General features: G+C 35.4%; 1 protein-coding gene across 2 annotated transcripts; it reads left to right on the top strand.

The window, feature by feature from the left end:
- The first annotated feature begins 7,059 nt into the window (after positions 1-7,059).
- On the top strand, positions 7,060-16,066 carry LOC132051851 (ACT domain-containing protein ACR3). Of its 2 annotated transcripts, none has more exons than XM_059443099.1 (8): positions 7,060-7,397; positions 9,527-9,733; positions 10,013-10,058; positions 10,868-10,982; positions 11,976-12,043; positions 12,690-13,310; positions 13,983-14,087; positions 15,492-16,066. In XM_059443099.1, the coding sequence occupies exons 2-8, from the start codon at positions 9,663-9,665 to the stop codon at positions 15,810-15,812; spliced, it is 1,347 nt and encodes a 448-aa protein (XP_059299082.1). In that variant the 5' UTR covers positions 7,060-7,397; positions 9,527-9,662; the 3' UTR covers positions 15,813-16,066. The 2 variants fall into 2 exon arrangements, with proteins under 2 accessions (XP_059299082.1, XP_059299083.1); XM_059443100.1 differs by lacking the exon at positions 7,060-7,397 and adding an exon at positions 8,893-9,431.
- The last annotated feature ends 7,796 nt before the right edge of the window (positions 16,067-23,862 follow it).

Here is a 23,862-nt window from a genome sequence, read left to right as displayed (position 1 = left end):
CCAAGTGACCCCGGTCATCTTGCGTCTGTCCGAATCCGAGACAAGTGGACGCAGATAGCTCGCAACGCCCACGGGGCGTGATAAGAAGCTAAAGTCTTCGGGGACAGTGACCACCGCTGATCGGGTCCTCCGAGGTTCCACGCTCGGGGCAGGGAAACGTTCACCAAACTGTCCCTCGGCACCCGCATTCCGATGCTCGGTTGGCCGGCCTAGTGACCCGGGGGAATAGGAAGGTGACCAAAGCCCGCCGCTTCACAAGAAGCCGGTGGAGTCCCCAAGAACATCTCCTTCGAAATCATCAACACGTTGAGCCGGGTGGACGAACTTGGGAGCGGCCTCGATGTTTTCGGCGAAGGCCGGGGGCTCCGTAGTCGCGGCAGCTCGGAAGATGGACGAGCACCTACGGGGGCCTCGATATCCGGTTCTCCGGGCCAAATTCTTTCACCGGCCTCGACGGTGACCGCTTCTCCCGATCTTTTCCTTTGCGAGAGCATCCTCCGAGGAAGTTTCACTGAAATGTCGACAAAGTCAATCGACCGAAGAGGGACCGGTGAAAGTATTTCTTCCGCACCTGATTGGGGAGCAGGACCAACGGTCCTTCGCTGATGGAAGGAAGGGGCTGGACAGAGACCGTCTCCTCCGGTATCGGGGCCACAGAGGGGATCGAACTGACCCTCCGAATAACGATATCGGCTCGCTCCTCCCTCGAAGACCGGCAACGTGCGTGCTTCTTCCTTTTCGGAGTCGTCACCTTATCGAGGACCTCTTTCTTTTGGCGGCAGCGTCGAGATGCGGAAGAACCCGCCGTGTCAAACCCGGATGACGACGTAGGGTAGGCGGTTCCCCCGGTTCGGCCTCGGGGCCACCGAGCCCTCGGGCAAACCCGAAAAGGCGAGAATAAGAGGATATGGTGAATTCAAGAGGCCACGGGTAGTAAAAATGCGATAAAACACTAAACAAGGATAAACGTGACCGTGGTTCGCCGCCCACCGACCGCGAGACAAAGGGCCCATGTCCGATTCTCGTAGGATACCGGCGGAGGAGAGCGGCGACCCATTCGCTCGGATCACGGATGACGGGAGGGACGTATCCGTTGGCCGAACAAAAGCAAAGTAGAAGGCAATGAGTCAACGAAGATCAAAAAATGGATAAAAAATGACTAAGTGCATAAAACGATTGCTCAAAGGATCGAACTTACGCTTATTGTTCCATTTCTCCGGGAAGGGCGTAGCAACGGCGGGGATGATGTCCTCGGTTTTCACTCGGACATACCTCTACCAGCCCCCGTCCCGGCTCCTCCGTCCATCTTCGAGAAGAACGGGTTCCGCCGCGCTTGACAAGTTTTATTACGCCGCCCGAAGACCCTGAATAGCACAAGCGTATCAAATGGCCCAACAGTAAATCCTTCTCGCCGTTGTTAGCTAAAAACCGGAGACACGCAACGACCCTCCAAACGATCGGACCGATGCGCGCTAAAGTCACGCCGTAGGTTCGGCACATATCAAGGATGACCCATCAATCGGAGGATCGATTTTGAGTGTAAAAGGGTAAGTGTATACGAACAAGAACCCTTCTCGGTGATCGGTGACGATTCATCCGGTCCCGTGCAAAAACCCCACGGCGGTATCCCATCCGCATGGCCCGACTACATCGAGTTTTCCTCGGTAATCGATGAGGGATACCGCCTCACATCGATCCCCGTCCGAGACCGTGGACGGCTTGTCGACCTCGAGATCTTTGTTAAAATTGAATTTGGCCGGAATAATATCCGAAACTGCGAGCTCGATTTTTGCCGGGGATCCCGGATCGGATCCCGGTGATGACATCGGTGGAACTTCGTGGGAAGTAGACTCAGACATATCGGAAATACGAAAGGGGAAGGGTTGGAAAGTAAAAAAGGAAGTGGAGAAACTTGTGTCTCGGAAACAACGAAACAGCCAAACCAAAGCAAATGGCAAAAGCCTTTTGCACTAATTTCGAGTCGGTGATTCAAACAACAAGTCGAATGCAACCGTTAGCAATTTATGGGAATGTAAAGGAATATAGAGAGAAGGGAAGGCAAGAGAAGAGAGGAATGAAAAATGACAAGTGAGTGGGTGATGGGCCTTATATAAAGAGAAAGAGGAACGGTTACCGAGGGTGACCAATCGCACAACCGCCGCGTGTCCCCATCATTAATGAGAGGCGACGTGGCAGAACGTGCAAAAGGCGGTTGGCAGAGGCGTTACGTGGCCATTCCCGCCAAAATTTAAAGATAAGAACGAGTCGGCCGAGTCACCGGTTTCTAAGGTTATTCACTTCCCGTTACCCCGGTGGACCGGCATGACGAGAAGTGAGGGGCTATCTGTATACGGGGAAAACCGGACGTAACGTAAACCGATGAAGTGAGGTCCGGGGCGAGGAAGATGGGAACGTGCCTGATTACATTCGACCGAACCGAGTAGCGCTGTCATACCGGAGGCGGAACCGGAGGAGCCATCATACCGGGCCGATGTGTGCCATTCGGTTCCATGTTATAGGCCCGTATGATCGTTGGATCGGTATGACCGTTGGTCCGGTGGTTGTTGGTCCGGTACAGCCGTTACGCGCGAGCCGCGCGTCAGTAGCGTCTTGTCACGGTCAGCTACCGACCATGCGTGTGTCAGACGGCGCCGTCAGTCAAATCCCACCAAATCCGTTCGTAGCATCCTTATTATTATTATTATTTAGTTCACATTGGAGGAAGCCCATGGAGGCAGCACTATAAATAGGGGACACCCCCCTCCTTCGTGGGGTTGGCACCTTTTATCTTCAAAAAGAATACCTTGAATAGAAGAAGCTCATATATCATTTTCTCCTCTCATTCGTCCATTCGGCCAAGGTACATTTCCTCTTAATATTGTTGTTTATGATATGATATATTGTTTATGACGTTTATATCTTTAGCTATCTTATTGATGAACCTTCAAACCTCTACTTTCTTTTTGTCTTATCAATCTCATGAACTAAGCACATATCCTATACCCACATATAAATTCAATTGATTATCCGATTTCGGGGTAAACAGCTGGTTCATTAAAAATGTATTATCTTAAATAGTGATGTAATTTTATTCCACATGATATTTGAAAAGTATGAATTGGTCACATCATATATATAACTCCCTCAAAAGGGGTAGGCAAACAGAATAATCACGAGTTATATTAAGGAAAGGTTTCGACATTTGTAGTTACAAAATGAAGATACTTGGAAGAGGTAAAAATAAAATGGAAAAAAGGAATCAAATGGTATATGATGTTGATGCATTAGAGCATAGCCAAGTATGAAACTTTCTTTGCTGCTAACTCTATGCATATATTTTAGGAACGTTAAGAATGTGATTCTACTTCTTTTGGTTCATCAAGTATATATGCAAAGTTTGAATTGATTGGGCTTTTTCTTTCATTTTTTCCTCTTCAATTTACTTAAAAATACATATTTTTTTCTTTTTCTTATATGGCTTAAATGATTCTGACTTTCGACTAATTAGCGTGGATCCCCGAGAGCCATTAACTGGAGCTAAACAAATATTATCATACTAAGAAATGCTTGTCATTAGCGTATGATTGGATTCCTAATTCGTACTTAAAAGTAGACATATTGATTATCTAATTCATAAACCTAAGGATTATAAATTAAGTCCACTGCAAAAGTTAATGGGTCCTACCTAGCTAAAAGTAGCTTTGTTTATCCTAACCTGACCGACTATATATTTTAACATTTTGATGTAATGATGTAATAGGTTCATTTGCTTTAAATGAATATCTAATCTCATGTGTATACCAATTATATATATATAAAAAAAAAACATACTATACAATAGATCTTAAATTAGAAAAATAAATGTAGGGGACTGATTTTGCACTCGATTTTCTAGTTTATAACGGTAGTTCACCAGAGTCCAGATATTGCACTATTTATATCTGAATTCACACATGAATTTGTGAATTTAATTTAATTTGGTGAGTATTAACTTAAATTGGTAATTCTCATCTATTTTCTTAACAAATAATTTATGGGTGAAAATTATTTACACACCCGGTTTTACTTTAAAAATCAAACTCCCACACTTTCACTATCAACCTTTGTCTTTTTTATTTTACTTCTTTTAAAATTAAAATTTTCTTAGTCTATGTGAGAAATTTACCTTTACAATATAAATATTATTTATGAGAAGAAAGAAGAAAAGTGAGAAAATACATAGATGGAGAATTTAAATTGTCAAATATGGGGGGGGGGGGGGGGTCTATTGTTCAAAGTTGAGAGATAATTAGATTCTTAAAATAAAATTGAGGATGTAATGACTTTTATCCATTAATTTGTTATAAATTTAAGAGATAAGGGTCAAAAACACACCCTAACTATCACTTTTTTTTTTTAGTTTTATACCTAAACTATAATAAGGTTGAGAAAACTACCTAAACTATCACTATCTAGTTTGCAAAACACACCTGAACTAAATGTGTGAACTCACTCTCCAAAAGGCAAGTGAAGCTAAAATTTTCTCAAAAAAATTGTCCACATGGCATAAGTAATGCTATGGTGGCACCTACATGGAAATTAAAAAATATTATTTTTTTATAAGAAAAAATTGTATATTTTTTTAAAAAAAAATTGCATTATGTTTTTAAAAAATCAGCATTTTTTTTAAAAAAAATCTGGATTTAAAAAAAATGAAAAAAACTAATAATTTTTGTAAAAAAATTTAGAAAATCAGAAAAAAAAATTTAAAAATGGAAAAGTTGATTTTTTTTTTTTAAATGTGAAAACTAAATAATCAGTTTTCTTATTTTTTTTTTTTAAAATAACTTTTCCATTTTTTAAACTATTTTTTTATTTTCTATAATTTTTGATATTTTTTTACAAAAATTATTATTTTTCGGTTTGTTTTTTTAAAACAAATAGCTTTTTTTTTAATTTCCATGTAGGTGCATTGTGACATTATTTATCCACGTGGACAACACTTGGCAACATTTTTATATAAAATGGAGAGTGTAGATCACATGCCATTCAAGAATAATTTGAGGTGTGTTTTGCAAACTAGATAGTGATAGTTTAGGTAGTTTTCTCAACCTTCTGATAGTTTAGGTATGAAACTCAAAAAAAAGTGATAGTTGAGGTGTGTTTTTGACCCTTATCTCTAAATTTAATTTTTTTTAAAAGATCAAATCCAGCTTTGCTCGAGCAGAGGTACACTACAACAAGGATCAATTAGGTTCAACGAGCCTTGACTCAATACATCAATGTCTTCAGTTGAACTTGTTTTTCTTTTCTCGCGCTCAATATTCTATATGGACTTTGAAACTGAATAAATTCAAATTCATGGTAAAAAGATAAATTGCTTCTACTAAAAATTCTTCATTATTAAAGTTCGAATTCGGGACCTGTCAATTAATGAGAAATGTTAGAATACGTTTTAGTGTTAGAATAACTATATTAAATCATATCATGAATATTAAGTGGAGAAAATGACTTTAACTCTTTACTATGATCTCGAAAGTGGTTACTATTCCTTGTAATCACCAACTCATGTTCTCGCATATTCGCATAACTTATTATCACACTATCTTCCAATTTATTTTAAAGAAGAATCCCAACAGCTATATATAATAGTCATTTTAATTTTACCTTGTGATGGGTGTGAAAAATATTGTAGAGTGCATGAAAAAATGAGGTTCGTATTGTAAAAAAGAGAGTTTTATTTGTTAAAGAATAAGTGTTCTTTTTATGAAGCTTTTAATTCAACCACTTGTTTACAATTTATTTTAGTTATACGACATTATTGGACCGTTGTATTTTGGAGAATACAAGTCATAATGATTATTTCTGAACCAATGAAAATTTTGGTGCAGTAGATTTGAATCTCCTTAAGAAAAGCGAGACACTCTCGCCTTAGCCTAGCCTAGTTATTTATTTTATTTTCAACTATAATTATATGTTTTCACCAACAAAGAAATATTATATTGATTCACCGTCAAATCTAAATTGGAATTCAGCTCGTCGCCCCCTCCTAAGTTGGAATTCAGCTCGTCGCCCCCTCCTAAGCAGTGTTTTAAAAAAGCTCCGAGACTAACGTGCGGAACTTAGTTCCTGTGAGGCTTACGCCCTAAACACCCTGAGCGTCCAACTGTTCGCCCTAAACATGCCCAATACTCGGGACTCGCCTAACAGTTCTTACACAAATTATATGTTAAATTCCTTAGTTAAAATCATTGACCCTTATAATTCTTTAACAAATGAATGTTACTTAATAGTTTTTCATCTATAGAAATAAGAAGATCGGGTTTAACTCAATTAACAAGTTGTAGTATTGCATATTTACTATTTGAAAACATCGTGAGGGTGAATATCATTTTATATTTATCTTAAAATACATAACCGAATTGTACATTTTCACTTGACATTGGTCTTTTGTCGTATGTATCAAAATTATCATATTTTATTAATTCGCTATTTGAAAGTAATTTTATTTTTATTCATGAAGGAATTACATTTTAATTATAATACAGATAAAGTTTATTGATTATTTGCTTAGAGGGAGATAAAATGAATAGTATGATACTAATATTGTTTTGAGAAATTGTGATTTTTTTATTATTTGAAAGTTAAGATGTTAGAGTTGATTTGCATTTCAAAATAACTTTAATTTCATTGTATGTTTATACTCATAAAATTATGTTATATATAATTACAAGTTAGAAGTGGCGTATAATGAATTACTTTTTATTTATTTATATAATTTTATCTATTTAAAAATATTTATTTTAATTATATTATTTTATAAAATATTAAAAATTAAATATTCATCGGGCTTACGCCTCTCCGAGATATGTAAAACGCCCAGCCGTTTAAAACAGTGCTCCGAAGTCCTAAGTAATTGCAAAGAAAGAGACGGCAATTGACGCGCGACAGAGAGAGTAGAGCCCCAGGGGTCATTTTAGCGTCTGAGAGCTGCATCTGTGTCAGTTAAACGTTTGGGCGCCGCCTCATTACCTTAATATAAAAACACTCAAATAATATATTCTCTCATGTAATAATGTCTCAAAAAAGCAAGCGGGCAAATTGTTTACTTTACACACATACACCCCACCTTTAGCTATAGGCTACTATAGCACTGCACTTAGAGCCATTCATAAAAGAGAGAGTGGAAGCTAAGGAGGGGCACTTCTTTCCAACAACAAGTGCTTCTCCTACGTCTAAAGCTTTTCCCACTTTCCCTTTTTTTTTTTTTTGCCTTCTATTTAAGGTGACCTTAACTGGTAACATTCTCTGTTTTCTCTTCAACAGTGAATGCATGGACTTGTTTGCTACTTAATTTTCTCAGGCGCCTCTCTACTTGGATTATCTCTAAAATTCTTTCCACAAGTTTCTCACTATCTGTAAGTTATAACTTCTTTATTTTGATGTTTACTGATTATGCTTATGTTCATGCCAATTGAGAGGTGCTCCCCCCTTGCTAATTTAAGTGTCTTCCTTTCCAAAATCATTCTATATTTAATAAGTTACAATTCCAACATTCTACTTGTCAAGTTTAATATATTTAATTTAAGACCATAATATTTAAAAATCTCCTTGGTTTCTTGACCTCTGTGACCAGTCAAATTAAAACACTTAAATTGGGACGGCGGGAGTAAGTTGATTTAAAAAAGAAGGTCCTAGTAACTTCATTGCTGTTGTTTTCCCGAGAAAGTTTGTGACAATACGCTCTGTTATTTTCTCGGCGATGTGTTGACAGAGATATGTTGGTGGAAGAGTTCAAGAGTTTGATACGCATGTCTATGCGGATTAGATTTGATGGTCAAATTGGTGGTGAATTTTGTTGTTAAAATCTGGACCGTTAAACTTCTGTGGTTTAAAGTCGTGATTGAGATTGATACTCTGGGAATCTTTGCTAGTGTTTAAAAGTCTTGGAATCAAATCCTTTCCCCAAGATACCCTTTTTTTTTGTGGTCATAACTCCCTAAAATTCCTCTTCTACCCCCACTTTGGAGGAATTATCTTATTATATCCTTAGTTTCTAATAATTGTCAAGACACCCAATCATGTTGTAATAAATACAAACTACACTTTTCTTATTGAGTAATCCCTCCAGTTAAAAAGAGTGCCCAGTTAACCTTACTTTTTAGTTTAAAAAGAGTGTTTACTCATCAAATTAAGAAAGAATTAATCTTATTTTTTCAGATTTTGTTGGAAATAATAATTTAAAATTGTAGGAAACCAAACTTGATTAGAATTTGATATTTTAATACGTGTCCGGTTAGGATTTATAGGAATATGTTTTCATGTTTTAAGTTCAAGTAGGTTTCTTACTATGATAAATAGGGGTGCTACTAGCTATTTTCATAACAAGAGAGAATAAGAGAGATTGTGGAGATTGTAGAGAGCGTTTAGAGATTCATAAAGTTTATTAATAAAATATTTTCCTTCAGAATTGTCCTTATTAAGTGTTAAGTGGCCAAATCCCAGCACCTATTTAATTATGGATAGTTTAGGTAATTAAATTTGGAAGACACTTATTTAATTTTAGTTCCTTTTATTTCTTTCTTTAATAATTTGAGAAAATTAGACTTTTGGGAGCTATACTCCCTTCTTAGAAAGGGGGATTAGTCAAACCGCAACCAAATGTGACTAGTTGTTTAATGCATGAATGATTAGTTGTTTTAGTGTGTTATTCCTTGTGCTGTTGTTTAGCACAAACTTGTTAAATTCCAAAGTATTACATACATTTAAATACTCAGTTTTGCTATTTCTCTTTGTCAATCACTGTCTTGATCCTCTGGTGCTATTTATAAGATGGGAAAGAAATGTTTAATGATCAGCTAGTTGCAAACTTTGTTTGTTTGAGTTTTTGAAGTTTTCTAGGAACTGAGTTTGAAAATCTTTGAAAAAGTTTTAAAAAAAAAATTCAAGCGAACACTTTTTGGGGAAACACAAGAATTAAGTTGCATTGCGTAAGATAATTTTTGAAAAATTTCAACCAAACGCCAAGTTTCTTGAGATCTTAAGCAATAGAGGACCTTCCAATAAGAGACCTCACATGCTAGTTTAAGAACATTGTATTCTACTATGAGTATTTTACGAGGACCTGGGAGTTAAAGTCCAGGCGCTTGCCCGTTTCATCATTATTCTTGAAACTCTGCTTTGCATTATAGATTGACTTCAACAAGTTGGTAATCAGAGCAGTGACAGAACTATAAACTTTGAACTGCATGCATTTTTTTAGGTAGAAGCTAACAAGGAATGGCTTTTAATTACGGATTCATGTTACTTTCTCTTTGATCTTACGAATGCATTTTGAGTTTTCCTTCATAGTATCTAGACTTGACAATATGCTACCAAATACCAATGCCTACCATCATGTGGAGCATGTCAAGAAAAATTGAGTGAACGGGATTGGCTACCTAGCTAGAAAAGTACTTTGGTTTATAAGTTTATTGCATTTCTATTTCAACACCCTTCTACTTACAGGAAATATATTTGCTTGCGCTTTTATTATTATCTTTGGCAGGTAAAGTGCTGGATTAGTTTGCTATCACTGTATCACGGGTGACTAGGCCAGTCAGCTGCTGTAGAACAAATTTGGCTACTTTCGATGTAAAGGAGAAAAGGGAAGTATCCTTGTTGGCTACAGAAGTGTTGTTCATATGGCAAGGAGTTATGGGCCTTATTTTGATCCTGAATATGAGACTTTAAGTATCAGAATAAATCCTCCAAGGTTGAGATTCTCTACTGTTAGCTTTTATCATTTTACCACATCCACTGCTTGTCTTCACTATGTTTTTATTTGCTTTCATTGGCCAGCCTAAATATTATTAACTGTGGAAGCATCACAGTTATGATGCCCCTTTAGAATGTTACTTCTACCAAGATATGGAAACCTGTCAGTCTTCTTTGAACCAACGAAAGAATATTATGGATGTCTAATTGTCTTGCTTCATAGTAACAGCCTCATCTTTTTTCTTTAGTTTTATTAATGATAACTTAAAACTTTTAGGGTATCTGTGGACAATGCGAGTTGCAAGGATTGCACTCTAGTAAAGGTAATTTTTCTACCTTAAGAATCTTGAGTGATATTCCTTTCTTATTTTTTTTTTAAAATTTCAAGATGCTGCAGAACCTTTAATGAGATGAAGCTGACTTGCCACAGTTCAATAGGCTCTTAAGATTACTACGATAAATCTTGATAGATCAGTGAGAGTGATCATCTCAGCCTGCTATGGTGCACTGTCAAAAAATTTACTGAAAGAAAGGAGTAAACTTTTCCAAACATAGGGAGCATATTTCATTAATTTAAGTTGTCAAACTTTTTGAACTCATAATCTGCTTTCATAAGCAGAACTACTAATCTATGTAAGCTAAAGCCTGGTGATCTGATACGCATGAATTAAATCACTAGTCTGTGTCAGACAAGGGGTCTCACATTAACTCTATGTCCTTCAGTTGCTTTGATACATTGTTTTGTTAGGTAAAGTATTTTATTGATGAACATCCTTTAGCACCTTCTTAGATGCCGAGGTGTTCAAAAAAATAAACAAGAAGGCTATGCCTGTATAGAGTTCGTAAAATTTATCAAGCTGTCCTCCTTAAACCCCCTGTGGAGGAAGATGGAGTTTTGACGAAGATGCTCCATAATTTTCAGTTTACATTAAGTGGAATGCTACTCATGAAACTTGTTCTCCCTATTTTCACTAGGGAAGTCATTTTCCTCATTGTTAAAGAACTTATTTTCCTAAAGAAAAATGTTCTCCAAAAATTTTAACCAACCAAACTGAGAAAATCGGATAACATTTTCGAGAAATTGTTTTCCTCCTTACCAAACACACCCTGAGATTTTCGTGTTTTTCCTCAGGTAGACAGTATCAACAAACCTGGAATACTGCTGGAAGTGGTGCAAATCCTGACAGACCTTGATCTTGTAATTACCAAAGCCTACATATCCTCCGATGGCGGGTGGTTCATGGATGGTGAGTCTACTGTTTCTTGTTAGTATTTTTGATTATTGAAGCTCTAAAACAAGGCACGTCCAAGTATTTTTGCTCGAGGTTCTCATTTGAGTTCTTTTAAAATTTCTTTTACTCCCTCTGTTTCAATTTGTTTGTTTTATTTTCCTTTTTAGTCCGTTTAAAAAAGAATGCCTCTTTCGTTTTTTGGAATTCTTTTAATTCCAACCTTTCCACATGGCATGTTTAAGACCACAAGATTAAAGGGCATTTTGGTACATTCTACATATCTTTTGTGTAAGATCACAAGATTCAAAAGTCTTCTTTTCTTTCTTAAACTCCGTGTCAAGTCAAAACCAAACAAACAAATTGAAACTGAGGGAGTAGTTGCATTTTTCAGAGCTAATCTTGGAGACTGGATATCAAGGGTGGAACCAGGTATAAGTAAGTGGGTTCAATTGGATCCCCTTCCTTGAAAAATGATACAACGCAAGATCTAAAACGAATTCTTTTGGTTATATAAACGGTTGAATTCCCTTGACATAAGGGGAGATTCCAGTGTAGTCATAAAGGGGATGGAAAAGTTGTTTTAGGTCATAGGTTCAAATCCCAAACATGACATTCTAGTATTTTTTAAATTACCTTGTATAAATTTCTTCTTCCGCTACTGCTGGATATGGATGATGGTCTGCACTTTTTCATTATAAACTTGGACTGCTATCCAAATAAGTACCTAAATGCAGGTTTCCTCGACATTGGTGCTTACAGATTTACTAGTATGTGTCAATTCCTTGTGGAGAAAAAAATAGTAGGGTAGTAGGTTTTAATTGGTGGCCATGTATACCTTTTTCACTTTCACCAGTTTTTGGGCCATTTGAAAAACTTATCAACCTTCTGTTCTGTTCCTTCATTAACACTCTTTTGTAGTTCTGTCCCATCTGCATATAATATTCTAAAGGCTTAGGGCACTCAGTTGGGAAAATTCATACTAATTTCATTTCCTTTAAACTTTAACAGTATTTCATGTTATTGATCAACATGGCAACAAGGTTACAGACAGCAATACCATTGGTCACATAGAAAAGGTAAAGTATCCCTTGTTTTTCTCACCTTTTGATTTCGTAGTTTATGGTCTATACACAATTAATGCAGGGACAAGACAACAATTACTTTGACAGTTCCTCGTATGATAGTATACAAAAGAAGGGAAAGAGAGATAAGTTAAAATGTAGCATCTTCCAGAAGTTTCTATAATATCATGCACTCGAAGCTAGCCATTGTAGTTGATATTATGTTTCTTTAGGTTTACATGCAGGCATTATCAATGCCATTTGTACTCAAGCATTTTATTGCACCTAGTATACATAAGAGATCCCAATTCCACAAACTGAATAGTTCCTGATAATGTGTTTGGATTTGCCTATTTTACTGTGTGATTCAGTCATGAGCTTATTGCTATTTTAGTCCTCACTTTACTGCAGAATTTTTTTGTTCTCTCTCTCTTTTTTTTTTTTTTTTTTTCCTCACACGAGTTGCAGTTAGGTTTTCCTGAACTTTGTATTCAAGATCATATAATTGGCCTAGTGGCTACCCACAAAAATCATATTTTATCCTGAGAAAATGTTGGTGTGTTATGTAAGTGACTAATGAAAAGTGAAAACATAGCTACCCTGAGAAAAAGAACTAGTTTTACCCAAGTTATTAACGATTTCATTGAATTTCTTACATTAGGCTCTAGGACCTGAAGGTTACACATCAGGGATATTGAAGACTCGGCCAGGTAGAAAGGTAGGAGTGAACTCTGTGGGTGATTACACCACCATTGAGCTTATAGGGAGGGATCGTCCGGGTCTGCTATCAGAAATTTCTGCTGTTCTAGCCAATCTTCATTTTAATGTTGCTGCTGCCGAAGTTTGGACTCATAATAGGCGCATAGCATGTGTCCTTTATATTAATGACAACTGTTCATCCCTTGATGAGGATGAGGAACCGAGATTGTGTGTCATGGAAGAGCAACTCAATAACATTCTTCGTGGACGTGAGGATGATGAGAGTGGGGCATATGCTACTTTCTCAGTTGGTAGTACTCATGTTGATCGGCGGCTTCATCAGATGTTCTTTGCTGATAGGGACTACGAAGGTGGTTGCCTCGAAATGGAGATAGATCAATACCCTCCTAACTCCAAACCAGAAGTCAGAATTGAAAGCTGTGTCGAGAAAGGGTATTCAGTGGTCAGTGTAAGTTGCAAGGATAGACCAAAGCTTATGTTTGACATTGTATGCACCCTCACAGACATGCAGTATGCTGTTTTCCATGCCACTATCTCATCAGATGGTCCCTCTGCATCACAGGTAATCTCATTTTATAATTCTGATGACTGCTAAGATAAACTTACATATGGAGGATAGATCATTTTATTTTACAATACTTCTTTTAAAATTTATTTCCGGTTAACAATGTCAACATTGCCCCAGCCTCTACCCACACTTTGAAAAGGAATGTTATCTGTATGGTCTTTAGAACTATCATCTTATTAGATAAATGCTAAAGTATTATATAGGTAGCTCCAATTGATTTCAATTCTTTCAGTGGGAGCAGAAGGATCAGAACTGATAGCATGAATGATATAGTTTCCTTGCTTGAGTTTCTGAACTACCTTGATTAAAGTGTGTGGCCATCTCATCTAAAAGCTTAAGCTGTTAGAGAGAGCACACTTTATTTACTTAATTATATTCTCAACAACCTTTACCACATTAAAATTCTCTAACCCTGTATCTACTTTAGAAGTATTTTCATGCATCACCTTTTAATTTTGGGTTACTGATTTATGTAATTCTTAATTGAACTCCAAAGGAGATGGAGAAAATAAAATACATGAAAATCCCCCCAAAAGATATCTAGTTAGCTTATGCTATAGTATCTAAGTTCCTTCCAGTATCAAAGTGGCTCTAAGTTGGAATCAGTGATGGAGTGTCATTTGGCTTTGATTCCAATATGTAATGTGAAGATGACTGAATTTATAGGAATATTTTATTCGCCACATGGATGGTTGCACTCTGGAATCTGAAGAGGAGAAGGACAAGGTTGTGAAGTGTCTTGAAGCTGCGATTCGGCGAAGGATAAGTGAGGTAAGGGAGATTATCTATTTCTCTAAATTATTTGTCCTGGATGTTTCTCAAGATTGCGTTTAGGAAACTAATACTAAGTAATCACTAAATTTGTGTCAATTTATGTTTCGGTATTTGACTGAGCACAAAGTTTATGATATAACAAAGGTCTATTAGAACATGTTGTTTAAGCATGCCATTAGATTTCTGTGGCTATAAAAGCATTCCATTAAGGGTAAAATGGAAAGTTTAATTTTTTTTTTTTTTCAATTATAGGGAGGTGTCATTCTTTTCGGAACAGACTAATCAGAAAATAATGCATATAAAATGGAACAAAGATAGTAATAAGTTTGTAATTTCATACTTTGCTTGATGCCCATGAATTTTTAATCCTATTGTAATCTAAGCCTACTTTATGGTTCAGGTGAAACGTAACTAAAAATTAAGTATAATCTCGAAATAATGAAATTACTTAGCATTTCTTTTTCAAATTTTGTTACTTTTTCGTGTTTTGAAAATTTAATTATCTTTTATGTTTAATAAACCACCTCCAATTTTAAGTTCAAATAGTCTAGTATTGTCTAAAATTTGATGGCATATGAATTCAATATTTAAGTAAACTATTTATGCTTATATTTTCATAATCAAACAACTTATTATGAAAGTAATTCTCCTATATGCGAAGAGTTTGCGTGCAAATGTTAAAAGAGTCTACTTGGACTCAGCTCGAGCTCAGTTATACTGTAGCAAAGCTCGGCTCGATTAAACATGGGCTTGGCTAGTTTCAGCACCAATCACCATAGTAGCTCGGTTTAAGCTGACTCTAGCTTGTCTCAGCTCGGTGCTCAGGCCTAATTGTGGTGAACTCTTTGTTTACGGTGTTTTTCACTTGACATGCCAATTCACTGTTACATCTCTTCCTATCTTTTCATTAGTTGGGATGCTAGAAATCAAACGATTGATGTTTTTTGTCTCTTGATGAAATTGCTGATTTCTCATCCTTTGGATAAAAAATAGTCTTTATGGAAACAATGCTCCTAACTGTATTACATGGTCACTTTTTTTTCCATTCTTTATGAGTCTGTGTTCGCCCGGTACTGATGAATCTAGTGAATTATGTAAAGCTGATTTTTTTCCTAGCTTAGGTCCATGAACATGTGCAATTTTTAAATTTGAGATTGGGATGAATGTGAAAGTTTGATTGTAGTAGGAGGTAGGATGTGGCCCACTAATATTATATTTTCAAAAATTAGGCAGGGTAATATTCTATTTCTGACTCGCATTTTTTCATCAAATATTTCCATTGCCTTTCAATCATTCATATGTTGCTTCAATCTATACCATTATGGCATGCACGGACCTTCCGAGAAACTTCAAATTTCTAATGCCCCCAGGTAGAATTTACTTAATTCCTTTGATATACAGGGTTTCAGCCTAGAGTTATGTGCCAAGGACCGAGTTGGTCTACTTTCTGAAGTTACAAGAGTCCTACGAGAAAATGGGCTATCAGTTACTAGAGCTGGCGTCACAACTATTGGAGAGAAAGCAAAGAATTTCTTCTACGTAAGGGATGCATCTGGAAACCCTGTAGAGATGAAGACGATTGAAAGACTGCGTGAAGAAATTGGTCAGACAATGATGCTTAACGTGAAGAAAGTCCCGACATCTGCAAAGGTACCTGAAACTGGTGGTCTGGCTAAGACAAGCTTTTTCTTTGGAGGCTTACTGGAAAAGTTCCTAACTTAATAGTTCATCTTAAACAGAGATGTATCTACTTGTATAGAAGAATAAAACACTTTTAAGTCAAGTTTGTAAATGTGGCTAGGTTTCCCTGTAAAATACATGTAGATACATTGGATAGTTATCCTAGTCAGGATAAACAAAGGGAAAAACGAAGCAGTCCCTCTCAGTCTCTTATTCTATGCTGAAGTCTGGAAGATTATCAGATGACTGTGTATTGTTCTTGCACAATAAATTGAAAGACGACAATCTATTCGAGACACTGTGACTATGGATTGGAGCTTTGATCAAGAAATGCTATTTGAAGATTGAACAAAGAAAGCCAATGTAATGCTATTGACGTCTTTGTTGTATACTAGCTAGGTTCGACAATGAGCTGCTAACGTTGTTTGATTAACCTTTTGGTCCTTCAGTTGTATTGTAGCTGGTTGAGTATTTTCCCAGTTATAAGCTTTCAGAAGCCAATTCTTCTCTCTTGGGGAACAATATGTAATACCCTCACCCCGAGCATACCGCAGATATCATGGGTTTGCCAATTAGTCTTCTCTCTTGGGTTTTTATTCCACCTCGAATAACTAATCCCTAGATAAGTTGTTTCCAACCAAACGAGCCATAAGGATGAGGATCTAAGTAATGTAGGAGCAATATTTTTCTTACTGATTTTCCTACAAGGAAAATTGTAATATGTTCTTTTTCTAACGTGGAATACAATGTCAGAATAAATGTGCTCTATTGAGATTACAATAAGAAAATGACTAGTACCAAGAGCAAATGGGTATAAAATAATTCACTAAGTACTTATAATGATCTCTATAGGTGATCATAATTAGCTGCGAATATGTTTGGCCATATTAATAAGTTTACATTAAACAAAGTAAGCATAGGGGTCTTTTAACCTTGTCACAATAAACAGTATTGGAAAGTTCTGTATAATATTGGTCTTATGTGAGTATAAATGGAGAAATATAACTAATGAAAATTCATATAGCCGATTCCAATTTATTTGAGATTAAAGTGTAGTTGTTGCACTAAAAAGCCTAGAATTTAGTCGTGTGGAAGTAAAAGTTCCCTTCTAATTCTCTTACAAATTAAGAAAATCGTGTGACATCTCTTTTCGAACTTGGAATATAATGCCATGTAGAATATGCCTTTTGAGATTATATTATGTCACACCCCACCCTTGGTAAGGCGTGATTGGCACCTGGAACCTTACAGGAACCGAGCGAACAAACTTATAACTTACATCCTTCATGTCTCGAATAGAAACAATAAGATCAAGAGGCTAAATATGAACATAATATCATGCATAAGTAAATGTACAATAGACCCATGATGCCGACATTACTATTATCACACTATGACTAAGCTGCATACGTGAACCTGCCGCAAAGCTCTCTATGAACATGACCGGAGTATATAAGCTTTCCCGGATAAAATTCCCGACATACCCTCTTGTCACAAAAAAAAAAAAAAAAAAAAAAACATATGCAACTCGGAATGCTCCGGAAGAAGGAGCTCACCAATCAAAACCGGGAAAAAAAAAGCAATGTACCGAGTATGTAAGTCATGAATAGTAATATGATATCGTAACGAAGATAACACAAGATGAAGCAAGTAATTATACCTCGTATAAACTACTCGTTCAAGCGTGCAAAACATTTCATACACATTACACAACATACATTTATCCCACATACACTGAGGGTGGAATGTCATCTTGCCCGGCATATAGGCGCGGTAATATATATAGGGATATATATAACATCTTGCCCGTTGTTTCCAGCTGTGCCATATAAGCAAGCCCTAAGGATGAGGATCTAATACATACATACACACACATAAAATACATAAATGAAATCAACATCATCATTAGCATTACCATTGTCACTTTATATTTTTTTAATCTTACTGATTTTCCTTAGAATCATTATCTTCGGAAAATACCATGTAAAATATGTTCTTTTAATCTAACGCTGGAATATAATGTCAGAATATCATCATGTGAACATATTTCTATTGAGATTACAATAAGAAAATGACTAGTACCAAGAGCAAATGGCTATAAAATAATTCACTAAGTACTTATAATGATCTCTATAGGTGATCACAATTAGCTATTCTTTACCTCCTCCAACTACCAAAACAACTGTTTATCAATACATATTAATAAGTTTACATTAAACAAAGTATCCATAATACATAGATTTTTCTCCTATGGGTCTTTTAGAATTGCCTTTATCACAATAAACAGTATTGGAAAGTTCTGTATAATATTGGTCTTATATGAGTATAAATGGAGAAATATAACTAATGAAAATTCGAGAAAGAACGAAAATGGTGATATATATGCCGAAATTCCAACTTATTTGAGATTAAAGTGTAGTTGTTGCACTAAAAAGCCTAGAATTTAGTCGAAAACTGTGGAAGTAAAAGTTTCCTTCTAATTCTCTATACAAATTAAGAAAATCATTATTTTCTTCGTGACGTCTCTTTCCCCTCGAACTTGGAATATAATGCCATGTAGAATATGTCTTTTGAGATTATATTAACGGTAAGAAAGCCAAACATTTCAAATGTAAGAAAGCCAAACCTTGTTCCAATGTAGTTAAAACAACAAAACAAATGCTCCATTGTACATGTAATTATTAACATCAATAATTCTATTCATTCTTACACGTTAGTCATTGGTCAATCCTTTTACCCATTCTTTTAGGAACTGAACGGAATTTGTTTTTGTCCTTGTTGTAACAGAAAATCACGGGTGGTTAGCTAATTTTACGTTCAGTTTGTTGTTGTTGTTCCTGTTAGAACCATTTACATGTGTGTATTTTATGATCTAAACATTTTTACTCTGCGTTCTTCTTTATTTATGACATCATCATTGACCTCTCTTTTCTCTTGCTTGTTTGATTTTTGTGTGCCACCATTCTTGATAGAAATAGCCACCAACTCCTAATTCGCTCCTGCATATAAGGTTAGATTATTCATCCGTTGATTTTAGTTAGTTTTTACTTCTTTGGTAGTATTCTGTTTGTTCCCAATAGTGACTTATAGATTGCTAACGATTTACCTTTACTTTCTCCTTATCTTGCCTTCTTTATCTTTTTTTTATTGTGAAAGCGTCCTTAAATCGCATGTTTAATCCGGAAAATTGATGCTTTTATACACTTTATTACAAGATGCAGAAGTGAAAGAAAAGTGAATTGTCGAAAGATCACAAAATTGAATGAACTTGATTGGGAAGAATCAATTTACTTTATGAGGGGAAATGTAATTTCTTTTAGTTAGGAATGAAGAAATGTTGAAAAGAAAGAGGTACATTAACGGGGGAAATGGTTCTCCGTATATTGCAATCTATCACATGTCTAATGGTTTTTTTCATTTATTTATGAGTTTGTCAATTTTCTAGGTTTGGGTAATTAAGCTTGTTCATAGCCAGGATGATTGCACATATTATTACAGGAAATAATTTGAGCAGAATGACAACTAACAATGAGAGCTATTCAAGACTAGAAATTGTTACTAATCATATTTTATCGAGGTTCCCTGTGAAATCACTGGAGCGATTCAAATGTGTGTGCAAAAACTGGAATGATCTCATCAAAAACTCGAGTTTTATTGAAAAGCACTTCAATAGTGAGAGTAATCGCCTCCGTCTAATGATTTGTAAGTTCGGTGTTAACCACGACAAAGATCCGGGCATAAGGTGTTTCGATGTATTCTTGCTCAATGAAAAAATATTTGCCGGATGTGTCCCTACACATCAGAGAATCTATCGTTGCGACGATGTTGGAGATTTCAGATGTATTTATGGTCCAATTGATGGCTTATTCTTATTAGAGAAAGGACATTACATGGACAATGGTCGATTTGCTTGGTGGAACCCTGCAACCAAAGAGTGTAGGCTTATTCCTCGAGTTTTTTTTGAGGTACAACAATATTGGGAAGACATGAATCGTAGACTTGGAATAGGAATAGACCCCGTCACTCATGACTACAAAATCATATGGGTTCGATCATTTTGGGATGACATGCAAAGCGATATTTACCCTAAGGTCTACGCTGCTGTCTATTCGACAAAAAATGACACGTGGAAGCACATAGAACCTAATTTCTCTCACATATGTCAACTATGTATATCCCAAAATTGCACCTACAAGAATGGAATGTACTATTGAATTTTTATGAGCGCGAGGTTCTGCAATAAAGAGACCAATGTGTACTTTATTCGGACATTTGATTTTTCGACTGAATTGTTCGGGGAATTAGAAGGACCACCTATTCCAGGTGACCATTGGGCATCTTTAATGTTACGAGGGGGTTCACTTGCAACTATGTCTAGTGATGATGTTACACAAGCAATGACAGCTTGTTATGATGTATGGGTAAGGATTCGAGAGAATAATTGGATCAAAGTTTATACTGTGAATCCTGCAATACCAGATCATAGGCCTGTTGGGATTCGGGAGTATGATAAGTTTATTTATGAACTAATACAAAGTAACAAGTTGGTTTTTTATGATCAGACAGCTAAACAAGTTACTAATTTTGGACTTCAATTTTTGGAACTAAGCTCTGGCTCTAATTGGGCTATGGGTTATAAGGAGAGCTTAGTTCCAATAAAGAAAGAAAAACCGACGGAGAAGGATAATGCTGAACACTTTTTCGTAAAGTATTAAACAAGCACGAGCAGTGAGTTACAGATAAAGTTCGAAAAGCTCAATATCTGATTATTCCATCATCTATATAATTCAGTCATGAAAATCTGTCAATGGACATCCTACAGCTGAGCTGAATTCTTTTTAGTTGATGTGGAATAATCATCTGGAAGAAATCTTGGTAGCAATATGCTTGGTCCCGCTTGTGGAGTTAACTTAAACATATGCACATGTCCGTTTTAAATCGGATATGTGCATATGTTTTCTTCTTCAATTTGCAGTGTTCTGTTTCTTTCTCAAAGAAAGGTTTCAGTTTTTCCAATCCAAACAATTGAGTGCATTGTCCATCAGGAAATATTGAAATATTCAGAACTTGAGGATTCTTAGTAGTTATTAATTACCTCTTGGAAATTGCCATACGATGTTGATTACAAACGGACTTGCAGCTGACCTCGGCTTAGAGATGATATTAGCGTGTGAGTGAATGATGAATGATCTCGATCCAACTGGGAATTGATACTAATTAGTGTTAAGGGTCAATATTATAACAATCATATATTGTTCAAATGGCTGTAAATGAAGGTATTCAACTAATTGTCAAATTCAATAATTATCTAACTAGTGATTACGAAATTCAAGGGGGTAAAGCCTATGATTTTCATTTCCCTAATAATACTTTACCTAAGCAATTGCTTCTTTCACATCTAATTTCAATGTATTAAATTATCAGCCTGGGGCTGACACACTTTGAAAGTATTTTTCGAGTTGCTTATAAGTCTATCTGATTCCTTAACCGACCATCTATGTGTCTACAGGATACTGCTAATGAAAGTACATTAATTCAACCCTAATTATGGTTGCATGAGGCAATAAGATGTATATCTATCTCAATTGCAAATTAGTTTAACTAATAACTATGAGCTTGTTTTCCCAAATTTCAAAAAATTATTTATTTTGAGAAGCACTTCTGTCAAGATAATCTTTCAGAAGAGAGTACTTTTGGATAGGAACAGTTTGTTTGGCCAATTAATTTAAGAAGTGCTTTTCTCAACATTTGATAAACATAACATCTTTGATCAATCTTTCCAAAAAGTGCGGTTGAATTATAATCATTCTTAATTAATTAATTTATTACTATCTCTTTATCAATTTATGTAACACTCTTTCTTTTCAGTTTATCTTGAAATAATGACATCTTTCTATGTTTAGTAACAATTTAACTTTAAACTTCACATTATACCCTAAATGAGATTATTTATAACCACAAAAATGACTTGTTTTAATTTCACTACTACAGAATTAACCTTCGGTGTCGACCCAACTCACCACAGAGAGTGGGAATGTCGCCACAAAAGAATTTTCGTGGCTACTTGAGGATCCCTGAGAAAAGTGCTGTGGTTGAAACTCTTTTGTGGCAACGACAAAAAATCGCCACAATCCACAACAGATTACTTAGAAGTCGCCCCAAATTATACCATCTAAAAATCGCTGCAAAAACCTTATTTTTTTTCACCATTAAAACTCGCCTTTTTTCGTGGCAAATAACTCTAATTTAATATTTTGTGGCTACCTTTTAAAGTCGTCACAGAAACTTTACTTTTAGCTGCGATTAAAGCATCGCGCGGAAAGTCGTCATGAAAACTTCAATCTTTTGAAGTGTTTAGACCATAAATTAAAAATCTTTCTTTTTATGCATCCAAAATACCTTCACATAAATTGGGATGGAGGTAGTACTTAGCTTTACATGATGATTTAGATATATACCATAAACATCATTCAATATAAATTGAAAATCCGTCTTGAAGAGGAGTAAGGGGAGGAGAAAAGGAAAATGAAAAAAGATTAATGTTTTGGTACTTAAAAGTTTTTGTTAAGAATATTTTTGTCTTGAAAACATTGATTTTCTACTTCTTATAAGCAAAAGTTTGTTTGCTTCTTTCCTATATCAGAAAAATAATTTTGTTGTTGCTCAAAAACACATTTGTTGGACAAGCACCTCCAATCTTCAAAAATAAGTGCTTTTTTACCCCCCCAAAAAAAAAAAAAAAAATTCAGCTTCAAAGAAGTTTGACTGGATGGACTATTAAAAATATTTTTAGAAAAGATTGACCAAATACAATCTGTTTAATAACAAAGAGCGAAGAAAGAGGAAATAATGCTTTTGGTTCCAGAATTATTGGGTTATTCAAAAGTTATCCCTTATATTATTCGACTAAACACATTTAACTTTTAATTAATATAAATGTGTGCACTTGGTCCTTGGAACTAATAGAAGTTACTACATAACAAAATATTTTATTAAATAAGAAGGAAAAAAAAAGTTAATAGCACTTCTTATCCTTAAATTATCGGTAACTCCGATTTTAGTCATTATGATATCTGACTAAGCACATTAAACCTTCAATTAACTGAATTATGCGCATTTGAACCCTTTGCTTGTGAATATTCATAAATTTATCGTAAGTATTAATCTCTCCACCACTTAATTACTCATGTGTTATGTTAAATTTGTATTGTTATTTCATTTTTACTGTAATATAGTTCTATAAATAGTCAAATATAAAATACTTTTTGTATGAAGGGATAAAAAACATACATTTTATTTAATTAAATAAATATACTGAGTTATAAATAACAAGGACCTTAAGCAGAATTCACAATGACCAAAACTGTTATTATCCCGAAGCTGTGAATGAATGGTAAAGTCGATCACAAGACTGTAATATATCTAGTACTACATTTATCATTTAAAACTAGTTTTGCTTAAAAAAAAAAAAAAAAAAAAAAAAGATAAGGGTCAAAAACATACCTCAAGTATGCTTCTTTTTTTTTTTTTTTAGTTTTACTTAAGTATCGGATGTAATGCTTTTCAATAAAATATGTAAACTAGTTAGAAAACACATCTCAACTATTATTTGTTCAATTTCCCTACCTCAGCTATCGGTGATGAACAAATGATAGTTTGTTTTTTTGATAGTTTAAGTTCTCACACCTTATATTTCGGATAGGAAGATAAAAAAAAAAAAGAAAAGACATCATTTAACCCTTGAACTTAGCACAAAAACTCGGTAGCAACTAAACTTAACTTGTATTTATTTACCCCTTAACAACTTTCATCCCAATTATTTACCACCCCGAGAGCCGACGTGGCAAAAAAAAAAGTAAAAAAAAAAAATTAAAAGAGTGAAAAGGTGGGCCGGCGCCGATATATATAGATATATATTATTATATAATTAAAAATAAAATAAAAATAATATATAATTAAAAAATAATTAATTATTTTTCTCTCCACTGCCCACCCCCACTTCTTCACCCCACAACCCCCCCCCACCATCTTCTTCACCCTTCCTTTTTTATTTTTTCTCTTTCTTCTTCTTTCTCTCATCCTACCATAACCA

Source organism: Lycium ferocissimum, chromosome 4 (assembly GCF_029784015.1).
Source record: "Lycium ferocissimum isolate CSIRO_LF1 chromosome 4, AGI_CSIRO_Lferr_CH_V1, whole genome shotgun sequence".
NCBI lineage: Eukaryota > Viridiplantae > Streptophyta > Magnoliopsida > Solanales > Solanaceae > Lycium > Lycium ferocissimum.
Note: the sequence above shows the minus strand (reverse complement) of the source record. Positions and strands in the feature narration are given on the sequence as shown.